This window comes from Oculina patagonica, chromosome 4 (assembly GCF_052425735.1).
Source record: "Oculina patagonica isolate OP01 chromosome 4, crgOcupat, whole genome shotgun sequence".
In the NCBI taxonomy this organism is placed as follows: domain Eukaryota; kingdom Metazoa; phylum Cnidaria; class Anthozoa; order Scleractinia; family Oculinidae; genus Oculina; species Oculina patagonica.
Window position 1 is genome coordinate 10,258,620 of NC_135761.1, and position 13,455 is coordinate 10,272,074.

The 13,455-nt window shown below is 45.4% G+C and overlaps 1 protein-coding gene across 1 annotated transcript; it reads right to left on the reverse strand.

Moving 5' to 3' along the window:
• Positions 1-3,883: 3,883 nt before the first annotated feature.
• On the reverse strand, positions 3,884-8,849 carry LOC144652222 (tetratricopeptide repeat protein 28-like). Its single transcript, XM_078512232.1, has 2 exons — positions 8,735-8,849; positions 3,884-6,835 (listed from the first exon to the last, which is right to left on the reverse strand). The coding sequence occupies exons 1-2, from the start codon at positions 8,752-8,754 to the stop codon at positions 3,952-3,954; spliced, it is 2,904 nt and encodes a 967-aa protein (XP_078368358.1). The 5' UTR covers positions 8,755-8,849; the 3' UTR covers positions 3,884-3,951.
• Positions 8,850-13,455: the final 4,606 nt, after the last annotated feature.

The window sequence follows — 13,455 nt, forward strand, 5'->3', positions numbered from 1 at the left end:
TGACAAAGGAAACACTCGAGCCACCAAAAAGCAGAAAAAGATCGGACCAGATTTATGGGCAGATGTAGACGTTGAGGAGGTTGATAAAGTCCCAGACGATATCAATGGCTTAAAAGCTTACAAGGTCAACTTGAGCACAGCGAGCGAAAAATCGAGCGATAATTCCGCTGTCAAAGACGGTAGACCCTGGAAGAAAGACTCACAGACAGAGTGGAAGGCCTATGGTAAAATAAGATATTCAGATTGCAAGGGTTCCTACACTTGCACTAACCCAAAGTGTGAATTCAAAGTGGAATTTGGCGTAGTTAACTGTACACAGTTCGACAAGAAAAAAAAAACGTGTGCAGTGTGCGGAAGCAAAGGAAAGCATGTGCCGTGCTTTGCACGGCGATATGTGTTCAGGAAAAAACAGTCCGTATTCGTGTATCATTGCGGTGACCATACCTGCCCTTCGAAGCCTGTTATATCTAAACCGGTCGAGGATGTAAGGCGAACGGTAGCTGAAAACCCAACTCTAACTCCCTCTCAAATTCAAAGTAATATTATACTGTCAATGATGAAACAAAGACGTGGCTGGGATTCAATAGAAAAGGCCGCCACGGAGACCCTTGACAAAAAATGGATCACCAACGAGAAACAGAAAACAAGAAAAGAAAACGAACCCCATGGTCACAACTTTGAGGCTGTGGCCCACTTTAAACAATTTGCCGATTCACGTGATCCGTATTACGTGTACAAAATGAACGACAGACGCGGTAACCCAGAAAGACCATCTTTCGTTTTTAAAACGAGTAAACTAAAGGCCTCGTTTGCCCTAAATATGGATGAAACAATTGGTCACACCTTAAGTAAGGAGTTTTGCTTCTTTGACGGCAAAGTTAAAAGGTGCGACGGCTTTGTTTCGCTAACCGCAAGTGTGTACCATCCGATTTTACGAAAGCTAGTGTCACTCGCAACGATGGAATGTGAAACGGAGGACGCATGCAACGTAGAACTCTTTTGGAACTGTTTTAACGAAGTGTTAAAGAAAGAAAAGAAGGACAAAAACTACGTCTTTAACCCAAGAGGTTGGATAACAGACATGGCGGGGTCAAACATGGAAGGAATCAAAAGAGTATTTGGACCAAAAGCATTAAACAAACTGAAGACATGTGAATTTCACTTCAAGGAGTGTAGAAATAGACAAGCAAGAAAGTTAAATGACGATGCCAGAAGAAATTTTAAAGACCTGTGCAACGCTCTGCTCGAAGCAGTAAGTCCCATGGCTTACGAAAAGTCAAAGGAAGACTTAGAAAACTTTGTTGCGGAAAGTAAAGAGAGAAAATATCTCCAGAGCTGGATCGAGTGGTGGCATAAAAGACGGAATTACATCTTTCGTGCTTTCGTGCAGTTTGAAAGTGCGCCAAAAATGTACCTCGCAGAGCTCATACATGCAAGTTGGGTCAAAAGGGACAGAATGAACATGTCTTTGCTGGATGCGGCTTATGCCGATTCTAGGGACTGTATTCAACTTGAAGCGGCATACAAAGCATTCCAAGATGGTACTGGGAAGGGTGGAACAGGCCCATCTCTTCAAGAGAAACAAAACAAAGCCACAAGAGATCAGATCCGTAGGGCTAAACAGCTTGGAGAGGACCTTTGCAGAGAAGATTTTTGTGACGAAGACCACAGGTCAGCTTATCAAGACCAAGATGCGCCTGGAACCCCTAACCCCTACGATCGCCACAATGCTAGTGTCAGTCAAAAGACAAAGTCCAGCGGAACAAGAGAAGGTCGGTACCGACCAATTCGTAGTAAGACCTTCATCGATAGGCTACAAATGGCAAAACGAGAGAAGCAAGAACTCAAAATAAAATCAATGGATTCCTTCACAGCTCTTCAAAGATCCTATACCGTTGTCAACATAAATAAAAATTCTACTTATAAAGTAGAAGTAGGAAAAAGTCCCTGCTGTAACTGTGCAGATTTTGAAAAGAATTCTGGAAAAGAATTATGTAAGCATATAATATGGACATTGCTTAACATATGTCGACTTCCAGAGAACAGTGATTTGTTGCATCAGCTGTTTTTAGCAGATGACGAGGTCTTGTCAGTTGTTGGAAATTCCTTCACCGTTATTCCTCAAAACCTAATGTTCAAAAAGGGCACCAACAAAACAAGAAGAGAAATAATACAAGAACTTATTTCTAATGATCCTCGTAACAACAACCAACAAATCTGGACTCTTGAAGAGAAAAAAAAGAAAAGAGGACCAGCACCAAGATGCCGCACTTGCAGAGCAATACAGAAAGAAAATGAGGCGACCGTCACCGTTAGAGGGCTTTATGTGCCATATGAACAAAATTTCGTAACGGAAACAGTATTTTATTTTTGTCCAAAAAAGCAATGCGTTAACAAAGTACCGCATTGGACAAATTTAAAACCGCCTGTTAATATCAAAGCGGACAGCTCGATAAATGGCGCGAAAATAGCAACTCTGAAAGCGGATGGTTTGCCTTTGTAATTACTGTGAAGTGGTAAAACAAAAATAGGGATCAATGTCCTTGAATTTCGTAGGTTTTTGTTTGCTGAATTGAACGGTTGTGTTGGAATTATGTTAGTTACTTGTTTGTCTAATTTTGCTCTCTCTTTTTGCAAGCAGAAGTACTTATTCCATTTCAGGAGGCAAATACATTTTAAAATTTATTACAAGTTATACACTATTGGCTGAATTTTGAGATATTGTTGTTGGTGCTATAGTTAACGTCAATTTATTATTTATAACGTTCAACTATTTTTGGAAAAACAGAAAAGAAAATAACGTTAGAGTAGTATACTGTTCGAAAATTGCCCATGGAAAACTAGAAAACTAAAGTAAAGTTTAATTTACATTGAAGCACTTGTTATCGTTATTCTATTATCTTTAATGAGGTATTGAGCTTAAGAAAAACTATAAAACAAAAAGTATAACTTTTTTTCGGACCCGCGACAATTTTTTTTACCCGCGACATTTTACCCGCGACAATTTTGTGTACCCGCGACAATTTTTTGTACCCGCGACATTTTATCCGCGACCCGCGACACGCGACACGCGCCGATTAGACTATCTCACAATGCACAGGATAAACTAACCTGCGATCAGGCGTTATTTTTCTCGCGGCGAAGGGGTCAACGCCTTCCCTCCGCCGCGAAAAAAAAGAAAGCCTGATCGCAGGTTAAGGATAAACCTTTGACTCGTACTTCATGCAAAAACGTCGATATCTCGAAGAGACTTTGATTTTTATTATTTATGTGACTCGTTTTATTCGAGCAGGAGCCAATACTGTAATTTTCTGGTTACTCCACTCTTTTTAGCGAGGAATATAAAATATATATTTTTTGTTTTTCATTCAAGGGTTTTGAGTTTCAGTCGGAACCGAACGGCGATGGAGAAATGACCTGCAATGGATCACGCAATCAAGAACTTGCGTTTGCGTGACTGCTTCCCAAAATTGACGTGAAGAGCTTGCATGTTTGAAAGCTGAAAAGCTTTCTTATCTTGGTGTTATTCCCATTTTTTTGGTGTGGTACATTTTTAAAAATGTTTAAAAACGCGTCTTAGTTTTTAACGAAATCTTTCTAATTGTTTGTTTGTTTTGGTCGAAGATGATTTGTACTGCCATTTAACTGGTTTGAGTTCATTTATTCAAGATTACACACAAAACGTTTTCAACACCTAGGTTATTCAGTATTCGGAAGAAAAATAAAGCAGGAATTTGTCCAAGCAAGAACAAGCAATCCACAGACTTGCGTGTTACTCAATATAAATTAAATGGTATTTTAAAAGCTTTTGCTGTACTTGTCTAATCAGGTAGTTAAACATTAACTGCCCGGTTTTAAGCATTAAGCTTTAGGCGTCTTGTTGAAATTGAAATGTTCACGACCTGTTAATTTCAGATTGCAACAAGTCTGTCTTTGTTTATCTTCGCTTTTTCAAAATTTGAACGCTTTTTCTCTGATCTGCTTGATATCTTCATCCGTAAACTTCACATCTTCCCCAATGACATAAAATGGCGCCCATTTGGAGATGCTCTTCAACTCCTTGTTACCCTGCATCAAAATCATGCTTTGTCGTAGCGCCTCGCACACGGACAGGTTCTGGTACAAATAATTGTAGAAAAATTCCATGAAAGCCAGAGTAGCGTCATCATCAATAGCCCATAATGTCACTACCACAGACTTCGCTCCTGCCCCCAAAAAAGAGCGAGCTATACCAACGACCCCTTCGGCCCGGATATCTCCTTGCGCACTTTGGCAACAGCTGAGCACAACCAGACTGGCTCGCAGGCGCAGTTCGGCAATGTCTGCGCATGTCAGCAGATATTCTTCCTCGGTTGGAAGGCGATTTACCCGAGTGAGGTCTGGGTTGGGTGCGAGGAAGATCTCCCCTCGACCAGGGTCCCCATGGGCAGCGATATGAATGACGCTGGCTTTGACGAGATGGTTAACAACACGCGATTTGGTAGCCTGCTGTTGTGTTAGGGCTGTGGTGTGGAGGTACGACGCCACTTTCACTGCTTCCTTCTGCGCTCCAGGTAGCTCACAGGGACAAATTTCTTTCCCTCCTCTGTAGACCCGCCCAACCAGAGGGTTGCCAATCACTAGGGCACCACCTACAGGTTCCCTCTTGGGACGTTGAGAGATAATGGCCAAGGTTTCCAGCGAGGTACAAATCTGAATACTGTACGTATGAGAGAGGAAGACGCCGTTGTCGTCTACTAAAGCGAAAAAAGGCAGCGAATAGAGAAACGTTTCAGGAATTATCAGCAATTTGTTTCCTTGAATGTGGTGCTCAACTGGCTTGATTAATATATCATATAGCTTGCGCAAAGAGCACGCTGGGTTGCCAGCGTCGATGGGTTTCAAAACGCGGCTGCGAAGGGCTTCTCGGATTGACTGGAAACTAGGATTCTCTGCGCTGGTCACGTTTTCTGAATGGATGGAGGATTTCGAGCCCTGTACATCAAAGATGTCTTCAAAACTGTCTGTCTCTGGGGATAACACTGATCTGTCTTCGGCTGGTACTTGTTCTAAGCTTTCTTGCCTGATTTCAGCCAGTGTGGTCTCAACAAGCGTGATCAGTGACCAGTAATTCTCTTCGTTGTCAGGCCATTTAGCGACGTTTAAGTGTGAACCACTGAGAACCCACGTGAAGACATTTCTGCCAATCACGCTGAAGAATAGCGTAGTTAACGTGGGATCCTCGCGAAGCCTATCGACAAACCTTGAGACTTGTGACGCCTCAGTGTTCTGCTGCTTGATTTTCGCATATTCCCCTTTGACCTCAAACTTGTGATACAAAAGATCCTTAAGAGCCATGGCACGACCACGATCCGCTGTAAGCATGGCGGCTTCCACTTGGCCTCCGGCAAGAAGCAAGGTACTGGCCAGTAGCTTGTAATCAGAGGTGTGGAGATCTGCGATTGAAACTTTAAGACTGTCATCCTTGCCCAGATTTGCCCTGATGTCTTCCCACTCTTTTATGCAGTTTTCAAAACTGGCAATGGCGCCGTTGAAATCGCGCAGCTTAACTAGGCAGGCGCCCTTGTTTGACAGTGCGTTGCAAACTGTGAGTTTATTCCCAGTTTCCTTGGCGCGACGAAGAGATGATTGGTAGTGGATAAGTGATGTCTTGTAGTCTTTCTGAGACTTGCAGACAAGACCAAGATTGATCTCCACAGCTGCTAACAGCGTTCGGTCCCCAATCTCGTTAGCTAAGTCAAAGCACTGTTGGAAGGCGGATCTCGCGGCATCAAGATCCCCTAACGCATGGTATGCATTTCCGAGACCATTATACGCGGTGGCCTGAGCCCGACGATCTCCCATTTCTTTGGCCAGCTCTAAGTGCTTTTGTGAGTAGTCAACAGCTTTTGTTAGCTCTCCTAGTTTGAAATGTGCGCAGCTCAAGTTAGAGTACGAACCACCCGCCTCTTTTCTCATCCTAGCCGCCAGAGCGATATTCAGCGAGTACTTGAAGTAAGGTATAGCTTTCTTGTAATCTCCCACATCCATGTAACAGATTCCTAGATTGTTGTAGGCATGGCCTTCTTTAAGCTTGTCTCCGGTTACTTCAGTGATCTCCTTTTCCTTCTCAAAGCACTCCATGGCTTTCTTGATCTCGCCAAGGTGCCTGTAGGAGGAGCCCAAGTTTCCATACGCACAAGATTTCCCGTCTAAATCTCCCACCTTGTCGCACATTTCCAAATACTTTTGGCAAAAGGTTATGGACTTGGGAAATTCTCTGAGTAAGCGATAAGAGGCACCCATCAAGTTGTATGCGTCGGCTTCTAGCTTCTTATCCTGAGTTCTCATGGCGGTTTCCAGCATTCGTTCAGCTTTAGCGATGGAATTCCAGCACTCTTCTGCTGACTGGCCAACATAGTTTAACCGCGGTTTGCTCTCTGCGTCAGTCAACTCTCTCCCCAGTTTTTTGGCCAGAGCTGAATGATTCGCCATGAACGTGTCAGCTTTTGCGTAATCTCCAACGACGCGGTAAAGATCCGCCAAAGCCTTTAACATTACAAGTACGGCTGACTCGTCACCGTTGTTTTTTACCGTCACTTGCAATGCGCGCTCGTAACAAGCAATTCCGTTTAAGTAATCACGTGTCGTCAGGTATGCTCCGCCTAAGAAACCAAAGCATGAGGCGATCAACTTTGGCCGTTCAAGCTTTTCAGAAATGCGGAGGCACTCTTTGAAGAGAGAAATCGCTTTATCTCGCTCTTTTCTCTTTAGCAGATCGTCTCCATATTTTAGTGAGATATCGACCGCCAAGGCAAGATTATTTTCCAGCTTGGTCTTGGTTTCCAAGTAAACTCTAAAAAAAGAAAATTACATAGTCAACAATTACATTGCGAGCTCCATACCTCTATCGCGCGCCAGCTAATAAAGTCGATAAGAAACGAGAGCGAGAAGCCTAATTATTTTAGCATAACTCAGTAGATCGATGACTAATCAAACAGAATATTGATAGAACTACCCTGGCCCCAGAGGATTGTTTCCTTCGTTTTTCTGCTAAAACGTCGCGGTGGTCGACCGAGAGAGAGTTCTGTCGCTCGTCGCTTCGCGACTTGTTTTCGCCGTTCCACAGCACAACTTTGATTAAGAAAAAAACCCTCTGGAACGAGGGCACGGTTAAATATATATACATTTCGCCTATAATACTATGCATGTACAAAACAGTTCCGTTAAGTCAGATAAAAAACAGCAAAATCCAGCGCTGAGTAGATCGGGTAACTTTGTAGCCTCAAATGCCAGTCGCGTTGGGGGACGAGCTTGGTGATTTCGCCCGACTTGAACGTCTCTTAGTGATTCAAATAGCAAAATAATTATAACGGCATCATGTTTTTTGGGTTCGAATCACGTTGAAGCCCTTAATTTTTTCAAGATTCTTTTCCCTAATTGATTAAATTGGCAGACGCATGGTGAGGATACTGACATTGCTTGCTTCATGTTTTATTCTTTTTATTTATTTTTCCTGTAATTTCTTTGTCCAGAATTATTTTAGTCTGCCATGAATTTCGACTGCTGTGCAACAGACAAAACCACTGTGGCGTTACTTAAGGCCATGATGATGCTTAGCGACGCTGAAACGGCCCTAGCAACAGTGGTGATATACACCGACGAAATCACTGTCGAAAATCATTCGGACGTTCAAGAGGCACTTTTAATTTTTAATAAAAGACCGTGCATTAAACTGATGAAACACTAAAACAGATCTCTTCAATCATAAATTTTCGCAAAAATGAAAAGAATTCATAAACATGACAATAAAAGCCCGGGATGAAAGCAGATGGTCGATTTGTTCACTGAACCTTGGCTGATGTTTAAATTAATGCAAAACCGTTCATGATGGTTGAAATAGAATGCTTGGTGAAATTAAATGTCTAAAGCACTAAAGAGTATTTCCAAAACTTACGAAGATCTACGAACGCGGCAAAGCATGTATACCCAATAAACTGATTCAAAGGCTGTGCAAGAAATAAACAATACTTATATTCCCCTTTGTGAAAGCTCCTGTAAATTCATGAAACCTGCGTTTAGTTGTGTTTAGCCTAGAGAGGATGAGGGTATCCTTCATCTTCAGCTTGGTTTAGCTAGCTATAAGATCGTTCAGCTTATTACAGCACAACAGGATTTATTCTTGGAGAATGTCTTCCAAATGTAAGATAGAACTGAATGCACTGACGCTAACGACTCGAGCAATGTCTTAAGCCGACAATTCGTAAAATGCTGCATGAATTCATAAATCAGCGAGAAAATTCAACATGGAGGACTAAAATCCGAGACTAAAACAAAAGTTGACTAAAATGGTGACAGCCCTATAGCCGGCCGTTATCATTTCCTAGGTATGTTTTTGAGAAACGAAAAACGATTTGGCATGAAAGTTAGATTATGAGAGGTTCAAACTCGAGTAGAAAACAGCAAATTTCGCCAATATAAACGATGTTCAGCATCGTTATCAACAACTCGTTAATTATTTTTACTTTACGTTCTTCAGAGTAAACTACATTGGCTATGCCGGCATTCGAAACCTAAAATTTCCCATAAGTGGCTTAGTAGAATTCTGATTATAGAAATCAAACGTTGTTCTGGAATAATATCAAAAGCTTCTACTACAACAGCTATTTAAAACTCCCAAACAGCGTTAGCAGAAATACTCATCGCAATCTGTTCTTCTTAATGTTCTGAGCTTATTTGTCCAGTATAACTTTACCTTTCCAACATGCTCTCCATGGCGTTCTCGCACTTATTTAATAACGCTTCTTCGCTATCTTTGCTGTGTTTTTTTAGTCGTCTATATGCTGATCGCGTCCTATTCAGTGCAAACTTACATCTGTCACGACAGCCTGTCACGCGATCTTGTGGGGTGGTGGCCAACTCGGAAAGGAGTGGGACGAGTTGAGTTGAAACTTACGTACGAAAAGGTCTGTACGTATAAAATGAAAAGGAGTGCACTATCTTCCTTCCTTTCCTCGTCTCTTCCTGCGGTTCAGGCTGGTTGAAAATTCCCTTTCTTCACCTTTTATAGTTGCAGGCTAAAATAAAATACACGTATAGCCCTTTGTTAAGCAAAAATGAACCAACTAAGACTCAGATTGATGCGTTTTACAAGAGCCAACCGGCTGCAGCATTATTAGTGAGCACTGCAAGAGCACTACAAGAGGGCTGCAAGAGCACTGCAAGAGGGCTGTATGGCACTGCAAGAGCACTGCAAGAGCACTACAAGAGGGCTGCAAGAGCACTGCAAGAGGGCTGTATGAGCACTGCAAGAGGGCTGCAAAAGCACTGCAAGAGGGCTGCAAGAGCACTGTAAGTGGGCTGCAAAAGCGCTGCAAAAGGGCTGTATGAGCACTGCAAGGGGGCTGTAAGAACACTGCAAGAGGGCTGCAAGAGCACTGCAAAAGCGCTGCAAGAGGGCTATAAGAGCACTACAAGTGGGCTGCAAAAGCGCTGCAAGAGGACTGAAAGAGGGCTGCAAAAGCGCTGCAAGAGGGCTGCAAAAGCGCTGCAAGAGGGCTGTAAGAGCACTGCAAGAGGGCTGCAAAAGCGCTGCAAGAGGGCTATAAGAGCACTGCAAGAGGGCTGCAAAAGCGCTGCAATAGCACTGAAAGAGGGCTGCAAAAGCGCTGCAAGAGGGCTATAAGAGCACTATAAGTGGGCTGCAAAAGCGCTGCAAGAGCACTGAAAGAGGGCTGCAAAAGCGCTGCAAGAGGGCTGCAAAAGCGCTGCAAGAGGGCTGCAAAAGCACTGCAAGAGGGCTGCAAAAGCACTGCAAGAGGGCTGCAAAAGCGCTGCAAGAGGGCTGCAAGAGCACTGCAAGTGGGCTGCAAAAGCGCTGCAAGAGGGCTGCAAAAGCGCTCCAAGAGGGCTGCAAAAGCGCTACAAGAGGGCTGTAAAAGCACTGCAAGAGGGCTGCAAAAGCGCTGCAAGAGGGCTGTAAGAGCACTGCAAGAGGGCTGCAAAAGCGCTGCAAGAGGGCTGCAAAAGCGCTGCAAGAGGGTTGTAAAAACACTGCAAGAGGGCTGCAAAAGCGCTGCAAGAGGGCTGTAAGAGCACTGCAAGAGGGCTGCAAAAGCGCTGCAAGAGGGCTGTAAAAGCACTGCAAGAGGGCTGCAAAAGCACTGCAAGAGGGCTGTAAGAGCACTGCAAGTGGGCTGCAAAAGCGCTGCAAGAGGGCTGCAAAAGCGCTGTAAGAGGGCTGTAAGAGCACTGCAAGAGGGCTGTAAAAGCGCTGCAAGAGGGCTATAAGAGCACTGCAAGAGGGCTGTAAAAGCACTGCAAGAGGGCTGCAAAAGCGCTGCAAGAGGGCTGTAAGAGTGCTGCAAGAGGGCTGCAAAAGCGCTGCAAGAGGGCTGTAAAAGCACTGCAAGAGGGCTGTAAAAGCACTGCAAGAGGGCTGTAAAAGCACTGCAAGAGGGCTGCAAAAGCGCTGCAAGAGGGCTGTAAAAGCACTGCAAGAGGGCTGCAAAAGCGCTGCAAGAGGGCTGTAAAAGCGCTGCAAGAGGGCTGTAAAAGCACTGCAAGAGGGCTGTAAAAGCGCTGTAAGAGGGCTGTAAAAGCGCTGCAAGAGGGCTGTAAAAGCACTGCAAGAGGGCTATAAGAGCACTGCAAGAGGGCTGCAAAGCACTGCAAGAGGGCTGCAAAAGCACTGCAAGAGGGCTGCAAAAGCGCTGCAAGAGGGCTGCAAAAGCGCTGCAAGAGGGCTATAAGAGCACTGCAAGAGGGCTGTAAGAGCACTGCAAGAGGGCTGCAAAAGCACTGCTAGAGGGCTATGAGAGCACTGCAAGAGGGCTATGAGAGCACTGCAAGAGGGCTATAAGAGTACTGCAAGAGGGCTGCAAAAGCACTGCAAGAGGGCTATAAGAGCACTGCAAGAGGCTGCAAAAGCGCTGCAAGAGGGCTGCAAAAGCGCTGCAAGAGGGCTGTAAAAGCACTGCAAGAGGGCTGCAAAAGCGTTGCAAGAGGGCTGTAAGAGCACTGCAAGAGGGCTGCAAAAGCGCTGCAAGAGGGCTGCAAAAGCGCTGCAAGAGGGCTGTAAAAACACTGCAAGAGGGCTGCAAAAGCGCTGCAAGAGGGCTGTAAGAGCACTGCAAGAGGGCTGCAAAAGCGCTGCAAGAGGGCTGTAAAAGCACTGCAAGAGGGCTGCAAAAGCACTGCAAGAGGGCTGTAAGAGCACTGCAAGTGGGCTGCAAAAGCGCTGCAAGAGGGCTGCAAAAGCGCTGCAAGAGGGCTGTAAGAGCACTGCAAGAGGGCTGTAAAAGCGCTGCAAGAGGGCTATAAGAGCACTGCAAGAGGGCTGTAAAAGCGCTGCAAGAGGGCTGTAAAAGCACTGCAAGAGGGCTGTAAAAGCACTGCAAGAGGGCTGTAAAAGCACTGCAAGAGGGCTGCAAAAGCGCTGCAAGAGGGCTGTGAAAGCGCTGCAAGAGGGCTGTAAAAGCACTGCAAGAGGGCTGTAAAAGCGCTGTAAGAGGGCTGTAAAAGCGCTGCAAGAGGGCTGCAAAAGCACTGCAAGAGGGCTGCAAAAGCACTGCAAGAGGGCTGCAAAAGCGCTGCAAGAGGGCTGCAAAAGCACTGCTAGAGGGCTATGAGAGCACTGCAAGAGGGCTATGAGAGCACTGCAAGAGGGCTGTAAGAGCACTGCAAGAGGGCTGCAAAAGCGCTGCAAGAGCACTGAAAGAGGGCTGCAAAAGCGCTGCAAGAGGGCTGCAAAAGCGCTGCAAGTGGGCTGTAAAAACACTGCAAGAGGGCTGCAAGAGCACTGCAAGAGGGCTATAAGAGCACTGTAAGAGGGCTGCAAAAGCGCTACAAGAGGGCTGCAAAAGCGCTGCAAGAGGGCTATAAGAGCACTGTAAGAGGGCTGCAAGAGCACTGCAAGAGGGCTGCAAAAGCGCTGCAAGAGCACTGAAAGAGGGCTGCAAAAGCGCTGCAAGAGGGCTGCAAAAGCACTGCAAGAGGGCTGCAAAAGCGCTGCAAGAGGGCTGCAAAAGCGCTGCAAGAGGGCTGTAAAAACACTGCAAGAGGGCTGTAAGAGCACTGCAAGAGTAACGTAAGAGGGCTGTGAGGACTGTAAGAGCACTGCAAGAGGGCTGTTAGAGCACTGCAAGAGTACCGTAAGAGGGCTGTAAGGACTGCAAGAGGGCTTAAAGAGCACTACAAGAGGGCTGCAAAAGCACTGCAAGAGTAACGTAAGAGGGCTGTAAGGACTGCAAGAGCACTGCAAGAGTGCTGTAAGGACTGCAGGAGTACCGTAAGAGGGCTGTAAGGACTGCAAGAGGGCTTAAAGAGCACTACAAGAGGGCTGCAAAAGCACTGCAAGAGGGCTGTTAGAGCACTGCAAGAGTACCGTAAGAGGGCTGTAAGGACTGCAAGAGCACTGCAAGAGGGCTGTAAGGACTGCAAGAGTACCGTAAGAGGGCTGTAAGGACTGCAAGAGGGCTTAAAGAGCACTGCAAGAGGGCTGCAAAAGCACTGCAAGAGGGCTGTTAGAGCACTGCAAGAGGGCTTAAAGAGCACTGCAAGAGGGCTGCAAAAGCACTGCAAGAGGGCTATAAGAGCACTGTAAGAGGGCTGCAAGAGTACCGTACTACGCACGCCACCGATGTGTGGAATGGGACCGAATTTTCGCTTTGCTGCCCCGCCCACTTTCGTTGACAAATTCCATAAATTCCTTATCGCGACACGCCACGGCGGCCAAGAGACTTTTTCGCGCCGTTTTCAAATCAACAAGGAAGTGCTTCTACGATGGCAGAAGGTTTACCCGAATTTAGCAAGCTTGGTAGATTTTACGATCGCGGGAGAGCCCTTCAGGTTGACTTGAAAAGAAAAATAATACAAGATATCGTTGAAGACGGCGGCGATTTTGTAACCGGCTTTTTCCCCGGAAGTTTTTCAGTCATAGCTAAGAGAAACAGAGTCAAATATGATACTGTCCGAAAAATCTGGAAAGACTTAGTAGATAACGGCAATGCGGGAATCACAGAAAGGCATACAGCTGGTGTAAAACACCTTCAACAAGATGATGCTGACTTTATAAGATTTCTTAAGACCGACAGAGCTTCAATGACTATTGGTGAGCTGCATAAGCATATCAGCGAGCACTGTGATATTCCTGGAGGAACGTCAAATTCAGCAATACAGCGAGAGCTTCGAAACATGACCGACGGAAAGTGGACTTGGAAAAAGCTTACAAGACCCGTTGCCGAGAAATTCACCCCAGACAATCTTAATTACTGTCAAGATTATGTCAACTACATTTCCACCGTTGAACCCTATAAACTCACGGTTCTTCGATGAATCCGGGATCAAGCTCCCAGATGTTGGTAGGCTCAACTATGGCCACTCGCTTTGTGGCACCCCGGCCGTTGAGATCGTGCGATATGCCAATTCTCCTAATGTTACCTTAAATCTAATGTGTGGTCTTGATGGCATTGTCTA